Source organism: Protomyctophum bolini (genome assembly GCF_963924005.1).
Source record: "Protomyctophum bolini genome assembly, chromosome: 22".
In the NCBI taxonomy this organism is placed as follows: domain Eukaryota; kingdom Metazoa; phylum Chordata; class Actinopteri; order Myctophiformes; family Myctophidae; genus Protomyctophum; species Protomyctophum bolini.
Genome location: NC_137883.1, coordinates 25,192,567 through 25,213,868, shown reverse-complemented (window position 1 = coordinate 25,213,868; position 21,302 = coordinate 25,192,567). Strand labels below are relative to the sequence as shown.

Here is a 21,302-nt window from a genome sequence, read left to right as displayed (position 1 = left end):
GGATCAACGTTTTTGCACGTCTAATGACAATTTGTGCAATGTTTTATTTTGTGTGTGTGTGTGTGTGTGTGTGTGTGTGTGTGTTCTACTACTACTACTTTGCAAAAATGTTTTTCAAAATGGGAAAAGAAGGCATAGTTCAACTAGCCGATCTACATCGACACGTTGTGAACTTGTAGATAAGTTTACTATACTTGTGGGGACAAAGTATAGCAATAATTAGTACAGACTGTACACCCCCCCCCCACACACACACACACACACACACACACACACACACAGACACACACAGAGAGAAAGGACGCTAGCAGCAGGTGGTGTACCTGACGGAGAAGACGTGATGGGGAACGGTGGCCATGTGACGGTCCAGTGCTGGCTCAGGGGAGAGGCTGGCGGACAGCGTGCGTCCTCCGGGGCCCTCCAGGAACACGGTGACGTGGCCGGGCAGCAGCTCCGTGGTCTCCGCCGTGAAGCTGACGGACAGCAGCTGACCATAGCTGTGGAGACGGTTGCCAAGGAACTTATCTGGCGAGAGGAGAGAGAGAGAGAGAGCAGAGACAACTAGACAGTTCAGTACAGTATGTTGGGAAGAGAGAGCAGAGACAACTATAGTAGAGAGTTCAGTATGTTGAACTTATCTGGTAAGAGAGCGCAGATTCAACTATAGAGCAGGGGTCCGCAACCTTTTGGAAATGAAGTGCCATGTTTATATTTTCTATAGTCATTGTGTCGTCACCGCTGTGTCGTTGTCAACAATAATTTTAATGACGCCACATCGAAACATTTCAACATATTTTGATTGTCCGAATATAACCTTTTTTTTCCCCTTTTTTCTTTCACATCGTTATAATGATCATTAGACTCAAGAGCAATAACCTCACCTATCTCCCAGACTCTGTCTCCAGTCAGAGTTCAGTGTTTTAATGAATGTAGAATTATGTGCAGGATGACATTTACATACAAATGTGAGGGACTTTATTTATTTGACTACCGTACATTTATTTATTTGATTATTATTATTATCATTTATTTTTTAAATCTTCTCTCTCACACTTATGCCAGTGTGCCAGTGATCACCCTCCTTTGTGCCAACGTTGGCACCAGTGTCAAAGATTGCCTATACACCTGCTATAGAGAGTTCAGTATGTTGGGGATCGTGGAGAAAAGCTGAGCCCTCTCTGACATGGACACGTCGATACTTGACCTGCTGCTAATAGCACACTGCAACAAACGTGTGTGTTCGAACGTGTGTGTACTTTTGAGGGGCCAAGCACAAAGACAGTATAGTAGAGTGTGAGAAATAAGTGAGGAAAGAAAATGTACAGTAGGTGCCGAGGAGGGAGGGAGGGGTGTGTAGACCCTCATTCTCACACGTGAAATGGTTGTTTAATTGCTAGAAATGGTTCGGAGAGGTAAAGACTTCTGGTTGAGGTTATAGGATTAGACAATTAGAGGGACTTGTTTATCCGTCTGGGTGAAAGCGACCCAGGGATTTTGAGCACACAAACAACAGCACAGTGGGAGACTGTTTAATTAAGCACCGTCTCATCTCTGCCTCATTACAGCACATTAAGAGGACTTCAAAAAAGACTCCACTACCACTCCACAGCATCAAGCACGTGCACTGCACTGATACCCCTCCGATACCAATCCACACACAAGCTTTATTTCTGCATATGTGTGTGTGTGTGTGTGTGTGTGTGTGTGTAACATGGGTGCAGGTCTTTTTTCCGACAGCATATTGATCCGAAACCTCAATCCTAACCTAACCCTAACAGCAAGCACGGGAGCAGCGCATGTCTGACCATCGCTTTTTCGCATCGCAGCGAATGTCCCCCCGCTGTGGATCGGATCGTTGCCCCGTCGGCTAGAATGCTGTCGGAAAAAAGGCCGTCCTCCCGTGTAACATATGTATACACCAAAAGGATGTAGAGGCAAATAAAATACAGATAACTTGAGCCATAACTTGAGGCTCTTGTATACTTTGTGTGGTACAACGAACACGACAAATATTTTTCATCATTTGAACATTGAAAATTCATGAATTGTATTGGAAATGATTGAGCGGGGTTCATTGTGCTTTTGTTTCGCTGTGAGCACTTTGTTTTAAAAAAAGAAGAGTGATCCGAGGATTCCGAGCACTCGGAAAATGATGGAGGCGGGGGCGTAAAATCAAGGTATTTTATTCATTACAAAAGGTTTCAACCAACTGGTCCTCATCAGGGCAAGTATAAGACCGTCACTTTCCGAGTGCTCGGATCGCTCCTCTAATTTCAAGAACACTTTTATTGTTTGGCTGATAATTATTAGTATTTGTTTATGGCAAGATATGGTGAGACACTTATGAAGCACTGACTGTAATGGATATACATACCGGTATACTAAATTAGTTTTTACCTCCGTTTACCGTCGCTCGGTATTGGTGTAAATCTAAATTCACTGATTAAAGAAGCCAGTTTTTAAGATATTTTACTTTGTTGTTTTTCCCCCATAGAAGTTGAACTAAGGGCCATGGCACTCCAAATACACACGTTTAAACAAATCCAAATAACTGTCTTTAAAACATATGCTGCCACTTTTAGTTTTCTTCCTCCCTCGCCTATGTGTGAGTGCGTGGGCTAATAGCTAACAGGTTGAACACTTGGCTGCTGCCTTGCTTTGGAGCGTAAATTGTGTGTGAAGTTGAAGTACATTAGTGAGCCCTCGTGGTGCCTGGGAGGCCTACTGTGATCCAGAAGAGGATATAAGGGTGTTGTAGTGTGGACTCTATGCCAGTCCATCTGCATTTTATAACAAACAACCGCACGTTCATATCATTAGCTACCTTAAACCTGGTGTCCCTATTTTTGGTATTATAGGCGAACATATAAAGAAAAGTCCTTTATCCTTTCTTTTTTGCCGACAAAACAGCTGAGTCCTCAGCTATCGGTGTGTGAATGCACTGTAGAATCGGTCATTTAATGCTAATTAAATCACTTATTACTTAATTCAACCTTTTTCACGTTAAGCTGAACTTACATAGCCTGACACTCTCATTTCGTTTCGCCAGAACATATTTTCTTAATGGCCGTGGCTAGCGATTCAGGGCTGGAGCCAGGCTAGAACTTACAATGATTCTATCAAGAAATAATAGTAAACTACTACAGCATTACTTTTTAGGCCATGTTCTAAATTGCCCCTTATACAACCGAATGTAATTATGTTGAAGAGACAGCCTTCTAATTATGATTGTCGTCAAGTCTGGTCTGTGTCGATGACTATGTCGCATTTACTCTGCCTGCTGTTCATTGTTTAAGGACTGCCATAAAATGGCGTATAACTGCGCAGCGAGTGCATGATGTGACAGTAAAAACCTCGAACCCAATCAATGAGTGACTACCGAGTAGGAGGGAACACATCTCCAAAGCCATGTGTCATCACGGAAGCCACAGGCAGTGTGATCTGCTCTCCCTTAATGACCATTGATTTGCATTCATTGATTAAACATAGATAACACCAAAGAAGCATCAAAGGCAACAAAACAAAACCAAAACCAAAACCAGGCAGCAACATTAGATTGTTGATCCAGCTATTTTTGTCGGTAGTATAATGCATAAAACCTAAATCTGAAATTAACTCATTGCAGTGAAATATTTGCCTCATGAGAATACTCCAGATTAGTAAAAGTACCGGTATACCTAAAGTAAATTGTGCTCCAGCTCTTGAGTAAATGTGTAGTACTTTGTAACTTTCCAGCCGTGGGTTTTGTGTTGAACTCCTGAGTGATGGACTCCAGGCAGCGTGACCCTTTGACCTTTCTGCCAGAGACACATAAAGTCCCCGTCACCAACAGAGCGCCAGACGCCCCCGTGTCTCCTCCTGAATGGTGGAGACGTCTGTGATCAATCGGGCCTTTTAGAACCGCTCCAAACCAATTAAATCAACTCCATTTCAATTAAATCACGTCTCGCACAAACACGATCTCCACCACTGTGGATGTAACTCACATCGACTGCTACGCCGACGGACGGACAGACAGACAGACAGACAGGCTGAGAGCGGAGGCTGCCTGGACAAACGGCCGCTTTGTAATCAGTCCAATATTGGCTTTGTACAGAGTTCAGCACAACACAAACGCCGTCTGATCTTCAAAGAGAGAGGGCTGTGGCGTTCGGGGGGAGCCAAGGGGGGGGGGGGGCGTTTGAAAGGAGAAGACAATGAAAACAATTATTAAGGCCGATTCTACAAAATGTCTTCTGAAATCACTGGTTCTCAAACATTTTCCCCCCAAATTGATTATGTATTTGGCCGTGCGGACCAGCCATCTAAAAATGTTTTGTACAAAGAGGGGCACAAATTATAATTGCCAAAACAGTATGGTTTTTTTTACGATATCATACATCATTAATTATGTTTCACGCTCTGAATAATCGGCCACCGTGTTGAGTGGTCAGATGGGTGGGCCACTCAACAAGATGAGTGGTTTCCTGATCCACTAACCAACTACAGTAGACACATGGTTACATGTGCAGTGAGACAAACATTTTTTTTAAACAGATGCGATGGTTCTGCATGGTGCTTTGTGTTGTACAAGTGCATGTAGCGACTCACATGCATGTATGCATGGATTTATGGACTAGTACGGTAAATAACACAAGGCTAGTAACACACACGCACGCTCATGTGAACACGCACAAACACACACACGCCAATAGCAATGCCATCTGCTTCCATCTATTTTACATTTGTAATTAAGTGAGAGCTGGTGTATGTTTGGTGTCGCGAGGGGAGCAGAACATTGTCCCCAGTGCGTCCGTCCCAATGAGCAGAGCCCAGCTGAGAGTTCTATTCCTGCGTTCGTGGTGGTGGCGGGGGGGGGGGGGGGGGGGGAGGTCACATCCAGCCCAAAGGCAACGTGTCAAAACAACTCGGTCCAAATAGTGTCAACTCAAAACAGCAGAGCTGTGACGAGAGACAATGTATTACTGTCTGTTCTCTCCATCCCCCCTCCCACTGTCACTCTGCTCTTCTGTCCAACACTCTTCAACTCTTCTTCACCTTTCAAAGTATGAAACTCCACCCCCCCTCTCTCTCTCACCCTCTCCCTCTCTCTCACATGCCCCCTAGCAGTTCTTTTCTCTCAATGACCCTCATAACTCTCACAGAGTCAGTCTAGGCAGATCATAGATCTCAGCCTATACACTAATAGGCGTACATATCTGGGGACATCTAAATTCAATGCAGAGGCTAAAAACTGTGTGGAAACAATTCAGAAAATAAATAAATGACAGCATTACAGAATCATTGCCTTTAGTGCGGTCCTTCATGTTGAACCAGGAGGGAACAATGGAGAATGGTTCTCTCTGTTGTCGTCACTAGCCCCTATAGTATACGCTTTTCGACCATGTGGGAAGGCTGGAGATGCAAGGTTACCATACATTGCATTTAGATTTCCCCAGACACATCATCACTAGGCTGAGATCTCTGATCGTGTCTACGGAGTCACTAGTTCAGACTTGCCATTGATCAGTCGTGGAAGTACTTTCAGTCAGTCGTGGAATACCAAGTTACAAGTTGAGTACATGTACTTACCGGCAGTTACTTTCCCCCACTGCCATTGATTGGGTGATGTAGCGGTCAGGATCTGTCTCTGTCCAGAGTCCAGACCCTTCTCTATTTGGGTCTTTTCTCTTTTTTTCACCTTTTAGTTTTTTACCCATAGCTAGGCGGGAAATTGCTGTTTTCAATGCATGATAGTTCAGTTGGTGATACAAGCATGAAATTTGGTACAGATGTCCTTCATATGTCCCTAATCGATAATCAACCTCGGGCCACGCAGAATTCCAATTTTTTCAAGGTGGCCCGCCAGTTTTAAAAATGGCTGCAACTGTAAATACGTTTTGGACTATTAGCTAGGCGGGAATAAAGGTGATAGTTCTGTTGGTGATACAAGCATGACATTTGGTACAGATGACCTTTATATGACCATAATCGATAATCAACCTCGGGCCACGCAAAATTCCTCCATTTTCCAAGATGGCCGCCAGAAATTGCATAAATGTACATCTGCTCATGGTTAATCCACAGTTGGCGATACAAGCATGAAATTTGGCACAGATGACCTTTATATGACCATAATCGATAATCAACCTCGGGCCACGCAAAATTCCTCCATTTTCCAAGATGGCCGCCAGTTTGCAATTGGACAGCTAGGCGGGAATAGAGGTGATAGGTCAGTTGGTGATACAAGCATGAAATTTGGTACAGATGACCTTTATATGACCATAATCGATAATGAACCTTGGGCTACGCAAAATTCCTCCATTTTCCAAGATGGCCGCCAGAAATTGCATAAATGTACATCTGCTCATGGTTAATCCACAGTTGACGATACAAGCATGAAAATTGGCACAGATGACCTTTATATGACCATAATCGATAATCAACCTCGGGCCACGCAAAATTCCTCCATTTTCCAAGATGGCCGCCAGTTTGCAATTGGACATACGTTTTGGACTACACCAAATTGGCGGGGTCTATAAAACTTAGAATTTCCCCTAATTTTGGTATAAGATATGTCCTGGAGGTATTTCTACCAAGTGAGATAAAACAATAACATTAGGTTCCAATATGGCGGCATATTTTTCAATATGGCTGCTGAGAAATTGCATAAATGTACATCTGCTCATGGTTAATCCACAGTTGGTGATACAAGCATGAAACTTGGCACAGATGTCCTTCATATGTCCCTAATCGATAATCAACCTAGGGCCACGCAGAATTCCAATTCTTTCAAGGTGGCCCGCCAGTTTTAAAAATGGCTGCAACTGTAAATACGTTTTGGACTATATGACCTTGCTGGGGCTGTAAATATTTTATTTCCCCACAATTTGATATAAGAGAATATGTTCTGGAGGTATTTCTACTAAGTACAATAAAGAATATATATATTGGGTTCCAATATGGCGGCATTTTTTCAAATATGGCTGCCGGTATATTGCATAAATGTACTGTTCATGGTTAATGCACAGTTGGTGATATAAACATTTGTCACAGATCACTTTTATACCACCCTAATTCATAATCAACCTTGGGCCACGCAGAATTCCTGAATATTTCAAGATGGCTGACAGGTTTTCAAAATCTTCCCAGCCCAATTGACAATTTTTAAATATTGTATAGTGTCATTGCACTACCAGGGCACACTGGTTGACACTATAGCTGTGAGACTCAGCATGGGGTTCAATGCTAGCTATTAATTAATATTTGTTCTAGTTTCCTAAATGTTGTTTAGGTTGCCCCAAATTAAACTTAAACAGCCGCACCTGAATGGACAGGATGTGCCAGCGCGGGAGAGCCGAGCCAAGGAAGACGGGGCTTTAGTCTTTCGGACGGTGTACAGATCACACAGGAATTAAATAGCATTGGATGAATGATCGGACTGGGGGTAGGATAGTCATGTTATTATCTGAGCCCAGTTGTATCCCATACTGTAAAGTGTATCTTTTTTTTCATTGGTGGTAAAAGGATAAACCCTCGGCCTACGAAATTGCAATGGACACACAGGCAGAAATGCCATCATGTTCATCACAGGAAAACAGTACATCTAGTACAACCTATTGGAATTTGTGCTGTTTGTGCCAGCGTTCTACAGTTGAGAAGCTAGTTGATGCCACTAGCAGTGGTTATGTGACATTGGCTACCAATATTCCCCAGTTTTACGAACTGAATTGCATGCCAATAATGTTTGACCCCAAGCGACTTGATGACGGTGATGGAATTCAGTTGACACTTGAGAGGAACAAAGCCACATACCATGATTCATGTAAACTGAAGTTTAAAGCAACAAAATTGGAAAGAAAAAGGAAGTCCAAGTCATCATGTTACCAAGCTGCAGAGAATTCCCCAAAACCTGCTGGACGATAACCTTCTGGCAAAGCTCAGTGTTGGAGACGTAGTTTCCCAAGAGTCATATTGAAAAATATGCCGCCATATTGGAACCTAATGTTATCTCACTTGGTAGAAATACCTCCAGGACATATCTTATACCAAAATTAGGGGAAATTCTAAGTTTTATAGACCCCGCAAATTGTTGTAGTCCAAAACGTATGTCCAAATTGCAAACTGGCGGCCATCTTGGAAAATGGAGGAATTTTGCGTGGCCCGAGGTTGATTATCGATTATGGTCATATAAAGGTCATCTGTACCAAATGTCATGCTTGTATCACCAACTGACCTATCACCTCTATTCCCGCCTAGCTGTCCAATTGCAAACTGGCGGCCATCTTGGAAAATGGAGGAATTTTGGTGGCCCGAGGTTGATTATCGATTATGGTCATATAAAGGTCATCTGTGCCAAATTTCATGCTTGTATCGCCAACTGTGGATTAACCATGAGCAGATGTACATTTATGTAATTTCTCAGCAGCCATTTTGAAAAATATACCGCCATATTGGAACCTAATGTTATTGTTTTATCTCACTTGGTAGAAATACCTCCAGGACATATGTTATACCAAAATTAGTGGAAATTCTAAGTTTTATAGGCCCCGCGAATTGGTGTAGTCCAAAACGTATAGGTCCAATTGCAAATTGGCGGCCATCTTGGAAAATGGAGGAATTTTGCGTGGCCCGAGGTTGATTATCGATTATGGTCATATAAAGGTCATCTGTACCAAATTTCATGCTTGTATCACCAACTGAACTATCACCTCTATTTCCCGCCTAGCTACCATCAAAGAACATTTTTAAAGAATTTACAAGCTCGGTGTACAAGCTCGTATCGTGTATATCTGCTAAATGTACCAGTTACATCCAAAGTAGCTATAGCTATAAATCTAAAATGACAGATGCTTTCCCGGTTTTAATGGATTACGTTTTGGCAGTTGCGTTATTTTATTTTGTAGTAACAACCCTTTATTCTTTGTAGTGAACACTGTATGCTGTATATGGTGTGTCCTCGTTTCTTTGTTGCCGTTATGTTTCGCCTTATTCAGTAGCAGTGTTCATTTAATTGTGTAGTTATATGTGGTGTTTTTACTGTGAGTGCAGTGCGTGTGTGTTTATACTACCCTGCTTTCACTGTTCCGTTGTCACCGTCTGTTTTGGTGTTTGTGTGTAGTCTGTTCCATACGCCTGGCTAAGCTGTCTGTTTTGTCCCCTCCTTGCCCTAATATCAGAGGCTGGATTTGTCCGTTCTTTCTTGGACGCGTTGTGTTGTTGGGGGCTGTCTCTGCTGCTGTCACCCTAGCCTGCCTCAACCATCCCATGCGATAAGTCCTTGTGCTTTGTTAACCACATGAACCCTGGCATCGCTACTAATCTATCAAAGCCTGCAGACAACTCCACAATCTTCCAATGTTGGGAGAGTCTGTAACTATCAAATATCTTTAAGATGCATTTTTTTTCATTTCCAGTAAGCAGCAGCAACCAGAATAGACTCTGACTAATTTGATTTAAAGTAGGGCTTATTTGCACGACTGCAAATGTTAAACGGAAGTGTGTGTGTGTGTGTGTGTGTGTGTGTGTACACACACGTGCGTGCATGCGTGTGTGTGTTTGGTGGGTGGGTGGGGGGATTTTAGCGGCTCATTTCCAAATTGTTGCTACCTCGCGGTTACAATATAACGCTTCGGACGACTATTAAAAAGACAAAAGCCAAATTAGCATTAGGCAATTTAGCTTCCAGTCTTGGAGTCTTCAAAAGTCCCCACTGTATCCGACAGCAGGGGTGAGACACAGAGAGAAACAGTGCTGGCAGTAAATGACGAATCATTTGGAGGTCCTGACCTCCAGTTCGGGAACCATTGACTTAACAGAGAGCCAAAACAGGAGGAGCACATTACAGAGCCCTGTGGGACTCCGGGGAAGTGTTTAAATAAATGCACTGGACTTCACCTGCTCACCTCTGACACACCATGACAGTACTGCCACTTATTAGCATATTGAGCGGGGGACGTGCGATCCGATCGCCAAGTGGCCCCCATCGAGACAGCGCTGTAAGAGGCAGACGATGAACGGCCATCATCTCGACCCGCGTTTATGGGACACAATCTGGATACAAAACAACCTCGTCTGAATAGAAGCCGCGTCTCGGTCTCGCCGAGCTCATTACGCATTCCATCTCATTCTCTATTCCCTAACCTTCACTCTGTAGTCTATCAGTATTCAATCTCTTTCCATCCACTTCTCTCCCTTCTTCCCTCCCCTTTCCTTCCTTAATTCTCCCCAAGTCCACTCGGGTTAAAATGAAAGAGGCTGCCATGCAGCCCGGCTTCCTGCATGGTTGAAAATGTTAATGCCCGGCAGTGGACATATTGAGCGAGACTCATCCTGCCATCTGTGACAGATAGCTCTGAGCTGCTCGAGGAGGGCCAGTCTCCTCTTCTTCAGCCATCCTCCCCAGGGACGTGCACACGTCCCTGCCCTTTTAACCGTCCTGCTGATCTACAAGCTCTCAAATAGTCTACTATACTGAGGAAGTGGTTAATGCATGTTTTTTTTTATAATAATAAAAATCTCCAAAGTAACTAGTAGTAACTAAAGTTTTCAATTAAATGTAGTGGCGAACAAATACAATATTTGCCTCTGGAGTAGAAGTAAAAGTATTGGCCAAAATAGGATTTTTTGTCATAAGTCAATAGTTTTGTGATGTCATCAGGAGTAAGTCAGTAACAGTTTATATTTACCCCTGACTGTCACTAGGCTCTTTGAATATGCTTTCTCAAGGCACGTCCCACTGGGAGGAGACCTCGGGGCAGACCAAGGCGCAGTTGGAGGAAACACATAAACTCACTGGCCTTGGAACGTCTCGGGATCCCCCAGGAGGAAGTCACTAATGTTGCTCTGGTTGGTCTGGAGCACTCTGCTGGAGCTGTTGCCCCCGCGACCTGACTACGGATAAACGGTTGAAGATGGATGGATGGAGTACTTTTTGTCCACCATGCACCGCTCTTGGCACGGCGGCCTGCTGGCCTCTCTGCTCTGGCCATGGACCATGTCCATGTGGAGGGCTTGTGGACAGGTGGCTGAGCTGAAGGATATGATGTACGACGTTCCCCTCAGCTCAGCCATGAAGGGCCTCGGGCTAAAGTCTGCTCTGTTCAACTAGAGACATAAGGCTATAAGTTGAAGTCAGGTTTTTTTTACCCGACTTCAACTTATAGCCTTTATGGCCTAAAAACTGTTTGGAGGTGTGCTTTATGTCCGTCCACTACACTCATGCATGGCGGGAGAAGTATACGCTATTTTTGCTTAAGCCTAAATCCGGGAAAGTATCTGTTTTTTATCAGATTTTAGCATTGGCTATTCAGAAATAGCAGGTGTACAAGCTCACAGTGCGTCACTTCGTGCCACGCTGCAAGTTTGTACATCTGCTATGTTTGAGCACGTTTGAAATATGTTGAAAGTGAAGACAACTACTACTAACTAGATTTAGAAGGCATTTGTAGAATCGGCCCCAGGTCTATAGGGTTATATTCTGAAAAAGTAGCAATACCACAATGTAAAAATACTAGATCTGTTATCAAGTAAAAAGCTTGAATTACAATTTCACTTAATGTTGCGATACAACATATGTTGTGATCTAGTAGATTGACTATTTTTGAACAGATTAAATATAAAATAAAGCTTATCTGGTTGATGCATGTTTTTTTGTAATGACAATGCAAAGCTGTGCAGAGACATGGAAACAACCAGGTGCTCACCGCAGACCTGCAGGTAGAAGAAGAAATGTTAAAATAGTAAAAAGGTGCTCCTGGATCAATCAGGAAAAGAAGGAGATCCGGGCACTAAAAATGGTAAAAAGGAGGAGAAGAGACTTTATTAAACCAACATGTTTCTACCTATATCTATATGTCTTCATCAGGGCTGCTAGTTAATATAGTGGTTGAAGGGCAGGTTAAGACAACAGTTTGTGGATGTATTCATGTTTCATTCACTGTGATGTAGAGTTTGGCAGTTGGATCCAAGTGTTTAAATCTGTGTCTTAAACCCTGTGGTGACATTGGGAACACAGAGCTGTGTAAACTAGCCACAATCTGTTCCAAGACCAGGAGCAGAAATGGGGGATTTATTATTATTTAGAATAGAAGCAGAAGAAGCAGCACATAAAAATGAAAAACATTTCTATATAGTGCAGCTGCTGTCCCACACCTTTTCTGGATTGTATACTACAGCCCCACTTGGAAATCTTGAAAAGAGGGGGGGGGGGGGGTTCAAGATGGCAGAGAGAGGTTGGGAAGATTAGAGAAGGTCAAATAGTGGGGCGAGGAAGATTGGTGAGGGAGGCATGAACCGTGTCTTGAGAGGTGTTAAGGTTGGGACAAAAAGGCAGGATTCTTTATTTATTTTTCTCTGCCGCTATGAGTTGATTCAGAGAAGGTCACACCACCACATGGGGATATATATATATATACGAGCTAATGTTATGGAAGAGAGGAGTCACAGGAGGAGAGATGCACGGCCACATCGCCACAGGGAAAGGAAAGAAAACAAAAAAAGATCAAAACTGAAACTAAATTATTAGGGCTGTCAAATTAACCGAGTTAACAGAGTTAATTCATTTGTGAAATTAATTAGATTAAAGTTTTTAGCGCAATGAATCCATGCTTGGATGACCCGCCCCATACATCCCATAATCCCATCCACTCTGCAGTGTCTGCACTATCTAGCCCTATATCTGCCCTAAGCAACATTGCCATGAAAGCCTGCACAATTTACATAGGCAGAGAGACAGAGAGACACCATCCTACCGCACTGGATTTGTTATAAAGAATTAAATATACATACATACGTACAGTATGTTAAATGTATATATCCGGCTTCTGACATTTATCTTAACAATATACAGAAACCCATGGCACATTTTGGACATAGTTCGAATAGTGATTCATCATGATTAATTCATTTTTAAGCTGTGATTAATCTGATTAAAATGTGTAATCGTTTGACAGACCTAAAAAGTATACAAAAACATTCTACTATATGTTTATGTAGTCGGATTAACCACTTCACCACCGAAAATAGGCGATCTACTTAAGATGTCACTCACGCGTTTCGAGCGTGTAGATCTGCTACTTTTGATGCCTTTGTGTGACGCTGTAGTATGAAGTATGGTGTTCATTTACGGGGGGAAAAACCCACAAAAAGTCACAATATGGAGACAATTATGGAGACAAGGGTTTCTGCCCGACTCAGGCACTATGGGTTAAGGGCTTTGTCCGCCACCATTCTCTTCCAATTAATTCAGTAACCAGCTGATCTTCCTGTCCATTACATAACGAGACAACACCCAAGAACACACCGAGGTGACAAATGGACTCAAAACGAAAACCACACAAATTGCATTCCGTGTGATGCGTAATGTGTCACTCAGAATTATCTACCGCTTTGATGGGCAACACGGCGGGGGGATTAGAACACACAAATACAAATTAATCCATTTTGGGCGGGAACCCCTTTTGGTGTTAACATACAGTATGCTTTAGCTATTGAAAAATAGCAGATCTACAAGCTCTACGAGCTTGTAGGTCTGATAAAAATAAAAATAAATCGAAGAACCACTGACATAGAAACATAGCTTTTTCAGAAAACTGTCAGGATGTAGAAGACATTTTTAGAATCTGATCTCAGGTCAGAATGGGTTAAAACCAAAAATGAAAGTGACAGAGCAGGGGGAGAGAGAGAGAGAGAGAGGAGAGAGAGAGAGAGGAGAGAATTCCACAGTCTGCAACTAATAAATAACTGTACACAATAACTGTACACATGCAATGCAACGTAGAAAAAAGAAATAAAATAGACGAGGGACGAGAGAAAATGAGATCATTAAAAGGGAGCACGAGGCAATAGATCTCTGCATTTTATTATGTGGGGGAAACAACACAAACAAGTGCTGCACAGCGGCGATAAGGAGGCCGCCACAAAGCAGCTCTCGTGCAGCATATGCACGGCCACTAATCTCTGCATGCGCTGTTGGCCTGCAGAGACCAGCGCCGTTACGGACCAAATAGCAAATAGATTATGAATAAATACGCACAATTAATTCATTCAGGACGGGAACCCCTTTTGGTGATTTAAGCATTATGTTATACTTTACCTATTGAAAAATAGAAGATCTACAAAAAATAAAGCAGTATACAAGCTCGTAGCGCGGCACTTGTATACTGCCTTTTTTTTTTTTTTTTTTATGTGGCGCAAATCTTTGAATATATATTCTTTCAGCGAACGTTTTTAACTCAAATCTTTGCTTCTGGGGGTACAGTAGGTTTTTCAGTAAAGTGTCTATTTAGAAGACATTTGTAGAATCTGGTCTCAGTACTAAATGGGTTAATTCATTAATACATAAGTAAATAAATACTTTCGGTACCACGTCGTCTACACAAACACACATGCATGTACACGCTACACTGCCAGTCGCATGCACAGCTGCAATTTCGCAAACACATGCACGCACGCACAACGATCACACACTCATTCAACTGCAAGCTTTTTGTCGCATCTAAAATAAAGATATGTCTTAAAACGGGAGTCGTTTTGTGTGATCACACATTTCGAGCATTAAAACCTCCAGGACGCTGAGTTAATGGGATTTTCTCCTGTTTCGCTGCCGGCTGCTGGGGGGGGGGCTTGCTGGCTGGAAGGGGCTGATGCCTGGAACTTTAGTTGGTGAAGATGAAGAGAAACCAGGCCAAGTTTTATTTTATTTTTTTCACTTTGTGACGTCTGCAACATGGCAGAGACTTCCAATTCCATCAGCCCGTTCCTGTCCTTTCCTTTCCTTTTTTTCTTGTTGTTGCCGGCGGGCAGACGGGACCCTAAGTCCTGTAGCTGTTCCAGCTTATTCCCTTATCTTCTAATGGCTCTGATAAGGCTGTGGAGGAACTGGCGTATGTGCTGTATGTGTACGACCCACTGCCGCGGGGCCTGATTCATCTCTCCGTGGAAGAACAGCCACAAGCTGTGGCTGTTGTAGTGTGTACTGTGTACAGTCTGTACACAACATGCCATAACTCTGATATCATTTAGCATGTTGCTCACTGAGACTTGCAAGGGTCACAGGGTTTTCTCTAATGGAGTATAGGTTGAACGCATTCAAACCATGGCGACTCTATATGTTGAGCATGTTGTAGTGACGGAAAAAGTACAAACATTCTTTACAAAAATATACCAAATATACCAAACGTACAAGTACTCATCACGCAGAATGTCCCCTTTCACAAGTTCATTCATTTTAGAAGGAAAAGTAAATACCTCAAAATTGTATCTACTTCTTTTCATTAGGCCTACAGCACTGTACAGTCTGACGTCAATATCGGTAGAGGGCGCAAATCCACGGGTTCATGTACTTTTTATTTGCATTGTAATCCCCAATGCGGCTGTGGCTCAGGGGTACAGTGGCTGGATGGCAACTGGTCGCCTGTTCGAACCCGGGCTCCCCCAGAGTTAGTGTCGAAGTGTCCTTGAGCAAGACACTGAACCCCAAATTGCTCCTGATGTGCTGGCTAGTGCCCTGCATGGTTTCCGCCGCCATCGGTGTATGAATGTGTGTGTGAATGGGTGAATTGATGCACAATCTATGTAAAGCGCCTTGGATAAAGGCGCTATATAAATGCACCATTTCTCATTTACCCCATAGGGGGATTTTAGATCGCCTCATATAATAACTGTGTTTTAAAAATAAACATGTCATCCCGGCCGTTTCACTCATATGGATATGAAGAATCAACTGACCGACCGACCGACTGACTGACCGACCGACCACCAACCCAACCCAACCAACCAACCATCCAAACAACCAACCGTATGACATAGGGCTTGCAGTGAGTGGCTAACAGTCAACATGAGCAAAGAAATTGGGGAGACATTGGCCTACTTCTCCCTCCCTATAAGCTGGTGCTCTGTCTCCACAGGAGATCTCAAATCACTTCCCTTCCTCCTGACTCACCGGGAGCTTTGTAAAAGCCGATGTCCTCCTCGGAGAGGGGCAGCAGGTAGACTTCTCCCTCTTTCCACAGCAGGGGGTATTCCATTCCCCCAGAAAACACTCCCGACCAGCCGTCCTGATCTGGAGGAAATGACAAAGATGTGTGTTACCGTTACATACTGCATACTTTATTCAACCACTAGAAATCTGGCGTCCCAGTTTTGGGCATGTCAAAAACATATATTTATATAAAAGAAATACAATTAAATAACAAAAGAAACCCCGAAATAACCAAATGTTCAAGTTGAGCAAGTAAATAGGGTTTTAGAAATAATTTTGAATTATTTAAGTAGCTCATTGGTGAAGTGGTTAAAGGCGCAGTGAAACGGAAATGGTGAACAACATGAAAATGGTGTTTCCACATGAAACACCGGTCTGAAGTTTCTGAACCAATCAGAGTGTCGCATCCCTTCAGGCGATGGGACGGTAGCTAGGGACGGTAGCTATGCTATGCGCTACAGCGTGGTATGTGTTTGTTTATAAATCAGACGGTCGCCCAGCACAACCAGTTTACTGTTATGTGGCTTATTTCTACCCTATAATGTTTTCAGAAACATATTTTAGCGTGATGATTAAGTTGAAGTTCAGATTTTACAGAGGCCAGTTTCGAATTGCAGCCATCCGTAGATGCCCTTTGAGAGCGGTTTTGAAGGAGTCAATGGATTCATAAGACCTGGTCATAAGACCTGGTACTTAAGACACGCAAAATAGGGCCCTCAGAGTTACAGACCTTCAATGAAATCAGTATGAGAGCTGTCTGTGTGCACAATACCTTCAATGAAATGACTCATAAACTTTGATACGGTACGAGAGGTATACAATACCTTCAAGGAAATCGGAGGTGATGTTGGCTGGAGCGTGCTGATTGGACGAGGAGCAGGCCAGGGAGTGGCCTGAGCAGAAACATGATTGACAGCCTGCTGGGTTGTCCTGCTGCAGGTTGAAGAAACCTGGTTTGCATCTGTAATGCACACACAAACACACACACACACACACACACCATCGCCAATTAGCAGCATAACACTTGTAGTCATTTTATTCGACATTAATGTCTGCATGTTGTTTTTGGAAGAGTAGTGGGGCCGTGATCGTCACTGCAGAGGAGGCCACCTGCCAGCTGTTTGGCTCTTTCATCGCTCTCGTCGGCGCGGAAACCTTGTATGTCCAAAAAACACTGGTGGAAAGTAGCCTACATTTACTCCAGTAGGCTAGTAAGGCTACTGTTACTTTTTTTTTCCTGAATCCTAAAAGTTTTCTGTAAAACCTATGTTTCTATGTCAGTGGTGCTCAACCTTTTTCATGTCAAGGACCCCCAGAAATATCTGTATTTTGGCGCGGACCCCCATCTGAAAATGTGACTTTCCAGGGACCTCCCAGAAGCAAAGATTTAAGTTAAAAATGTTCACTCTGAAAGAATATATAATTAAAAGATTTGTGCCACATTTCCACGATTAAAAAAAAAGTGCCGCGCTATAAGCTTGTAGATCTGCTATTTTTCAATAGCTAAAGTATAACATAATGCTTAAAACACCAAAAGGGGTTCCTGTTTTATACTTTACTGGAGTACTTCCAGTAATCAATCTTTTATTCCACTACACTCAAAGGCAAATATTGTACTAGTTACATATACATTAGTTACTCGCTTACTGCTGTATGGGGCAGAGACATATGGACCCTCACAGTATAATGGAGACGGATGAGGCTGGCAGGGCACTGTGTCAGGCACCCAGAACTAGAGGCAAACAAACTGACACTTTGGGAGCCAACCCAGGGCAAAGCCAAGAAAGGCAAGAAGTGCACCACCTACAGTATGTAGACGCACAACTGTCAAGCTCAAGACCCTGATGTTAGAAATTAGTATTATGTGGAGGGCAATGATTCACGAATCCCGAGTTAGTGTTGGCGAGACCGCACTTTCACAACCACATCACACTTTGTAGATTATGATTATTAGTACAAAAGAACAAAACCACTTATAGACCTATATTGCTATATACTTTGGCAATTTGAAGATAGCCCAAAGCTCACTATGTGTCGTTTTATGTACATAAAATATGTTTTGGCCATTATCTCTGGAACGGAAGGTCCAATCTGCTCAGTTTGAAGCTTGTTGGATGCATGGCTGGTGGGAGCCAGTCAGAATTGGCCCACAGGCCGGACTTTGGACACCACTGCTGTAAAGCTAATGAACCAATACATCATTATTTTGCCCATGATTCCCTGCCTTTATATGAAATGAAGAGAAAAAACAAACCATAAAACTAAACCTATAGATGACTCAGCTCTAGACAAAATGGGTTGGGAAGTTATCGTCTATACCAGTGGTTCCCAAAGTGGGGTTCGGGGCCCCCTGCAGGAGTCCAGGGGAGTTCCAGGGGGTCCCCAGCTAAATGATAGTTTGGAACCAAATGGACCCTTATGGGTCAGTAACTCCGAGTGTACAAATGGAACCAAATGGAAGCCTAATGCAGGTCAAACTGGGGGTCCTTGAGACGTAAAATATTCTCTTATGGCACATCTTTTCAAATGGGGGTCTGCGGGCTAATTAGTGTCAATTTGGGGGTCCTTGACATGAAAAAGTTTGGGAACCACTGGTCTATACAAGGTTTCTGCCAGACAGCCAGGCTTTGCTGCAGCACTGAGAGGAGAGCCAACAGAGCCCAGCTGCTCGGCTCCTCTCTGCTCTGCTCTGACCTCCACACTCCCTCTGGCTGATGCAGAGGTGGGACACACACACACACACACAGCTGAGAATCAGATGCTACACTAGTCGCATCACACAGCAGAGCTGGAGGGAGAGAGAGAGAGAGAGAGAGAGAGAGAGAGAGAGAGATAACTAAAACAAGATGTTGAGTCTAATAACGGCTTGGCCTACAAAAGGTCCTATCTTACCCTGCCATTAAAGGGATATTTCACTTAAAAAAAAAAAATGTAATTTTCTCTTCAACTCAGGCTTATGTGAACCAGAGTAATCTAGTAAGAGAGTGGCGACACACTTTGATCTCGCCACAAAGCGGGGTGCTATGGGCTATAGTTCCAAATATTGGAACTATCCCATTGAGATAGAATGAGCACTTCCTCATTCCATTGTTACAATCGGAGTAAACTATAGTGTCTCCACTCTCTTACTAGATTACTCTGACGTGAACACCCCAGACAGTTATGTTGCTCGATTCAATACGTGAGGTGCCCGTGTTTATTCGCATAACTTTTTCATTTTTAATATTTTTTGGGGGGGGAAATGAGAAGAACAAGGTTCCATAAAAAATATAAAAGAATTATGAAAAATCACACCGGCGTGAAGTGAAGGGCGCTCTCATCATCGTACATCATCATGATGTAAAATAGACACTACCTATTTGCTCAGACACTGACTCAAATTCTCCATTCATTGTCAATGGGAATTTAATGTTTGTGTAAGACAAAACTAGATAAATAGTGTAGGAGGGGCTAGCTCACTCCCAGAAAAATATACAAAAAAAAAACACGGGCACCTCACATTTTCGGAGGGCAGTATGAATCACCAGAACCAAGGACGGGTGTTTTCGATGAATCTACAATGGGTTTGGGAAGGGGTGTGTCTGATACAATGAATATCAAATATCTAAATTCTGAATAAACATACTTTTACTTATGCTCTTCGCCCCCCAATGGGGCATAAGGCATGGATAATGTTCCTCCACCTAGAGAGGCCCATCTCCAGCATCTCAGCCTCTACCGTTCTGCCCCATGCAGGTGATCTTAGGTCGGCCTCCTTTCCTTTTCCATGGGGGTGTCCATCTGAGAGCCACTTTGGGGATCCGCGGAAATTCGTAATAAAGCAACTTAAAAACTTGTCTGGGGTGTTCACACATAAGCCTGAGTATGCGATGAAATGTGTTTTTTTTAAAGTGAAATATCCCTTTAACTATTAATATTAAAAGATATAGCCGGGCAAGTGATTTTCTTTGGTTAAAATAAGTGTTATGAAGCTCTATATCCTGATAGTACTCAGTGCTATAGACGAGTGTTTGTTCAGTAACAGGAGTCAACATGTTTCTCCAGCTCTAATTGGAAGTGTTGACACAAATAAACGAGCAGACAAACTTAGAACTGGAACACTATCAAAATGGGTACTCTTGATGGATACTATATTTAGGAACAGAAAATTCAGACAATATCCAACTCTCCTAGTCAATACGTTTACTATCGTTTGTTCATCTCTTGTTTTATTTATTTTAACATTCTTTATCTTTCTCACATTAAGCACGTCTTACGGTCAAACAGCAAGCCATTAGCATAAAAAACAGACGCCTGATCGATTTTTTTGCCCGTGCCATCTAGACGTTAAGCTTCATAAATGATCTATGGTTTTGTTTTTTTGGGGCAATATTCCATCATTCTGACAAATAGGACAGCGAACACGACTTACAGTATGTCGATTTGTTTGTCCTCGGGGGGTGGGGGGGTTGGCATGATTAAACAGATAAAGATCACTGTAATATTAACCAAACACGAAGCTCCAGGCCTCACACTATTGAATAAGTATGAATACATTGGTTGGCTTTATCCCATTCTGACCTGAGATCAGATTCATACGAGGTTTCCACGGGACACACACTGGTCTGATTAACCCATTCTGACCTGAGATCAGATTCTAAAAATGTCAGTCGTTCTTCGAATTTTTCAAAAATAGCAGACCTACAAGCTCGTATCGCGCCACTCGGTGGCGCGATATGAGCTTGTAGATCTGCTATTTTTCAATAGCTAAAGCATAACATGATGCCAACACCAAAATGGGTGCCCGGTCAGAATGGGTTATATATTTACAGCTTGGCTGGAGGCCAAGTCGTCTAGAACTAACGTTTTGTCTGTATTATTTATCTATACACGTACACGCATGTCTGTCACCTCTAAAGCAGACGGATCACATCGCAGACGTCACAATACCTGCATGGTGTGCCAATGAATACATTGGCCATGGAAACCAATCTAAAGGCAGTATAGAAAGTGCCTAGACATGGCAGATGAGCTTTATATACGTCTTATATATTATATGATCGCTCCTTTCGAGCATTTGTGTTCTTATTCCCATCCGTCCGAATGAGGCCTGATCAAGACATGGACACAAACAGCCAGTCTGCACATACAGGCTAGTAGGGATGTGTGTGCGCGCGCGTGCGTGCGTGCGTGTGTGTGTGTGTGTGTGTGTGCGTGTGTGTGTGTATGTATGTATGTATGTATGTATGTATGTATGTATGTGTGTGTGTGTGTGTGTGTGTGTGTCATGATTCCTAAAAAAAATATTTGAATCCTGAAAAGTAAGTGTTGGACAATATGAGGTTTCCACCCCAAGTCCCGA

General features: G+C 42.9%; 1 protein-coding gene across 3 annotated transcripts in view; it reads right to left on the bottom strand.

Annotated features, from left to right (window-relative positions):
- Nucleotides 1-21,302, bottom strand: part of lamc3 (laminin, gamma 3) — a 150,597-nt gene that overhangs the window by 72,771 nt on the left and 56,524 nt on the right. For all 3 annotated transcript variants that reach the window (XM_080755309.1, XM_080755310.1, XM_080755311.1), the window contains exons 8-10: nucleotides 16,786-16,922; nucleotides 15,923-16,042; nucleotides 324-525 (exon numbers count right to left, since the gene is read on the bottom strand). In XM_080755309.1, the coding sequence (XP_080611435.1) occupies nucleotides 324-525; nucleotides 15,923-16,042; nucleotides 16,786-16,922 (459 nt within the window). The remainder of the gene's footprint in view (nucleotides 1-323; nucleotides 526-15,922; nucleotides 16,043-16,785; nucleotides 16,923-21,302) is intronic.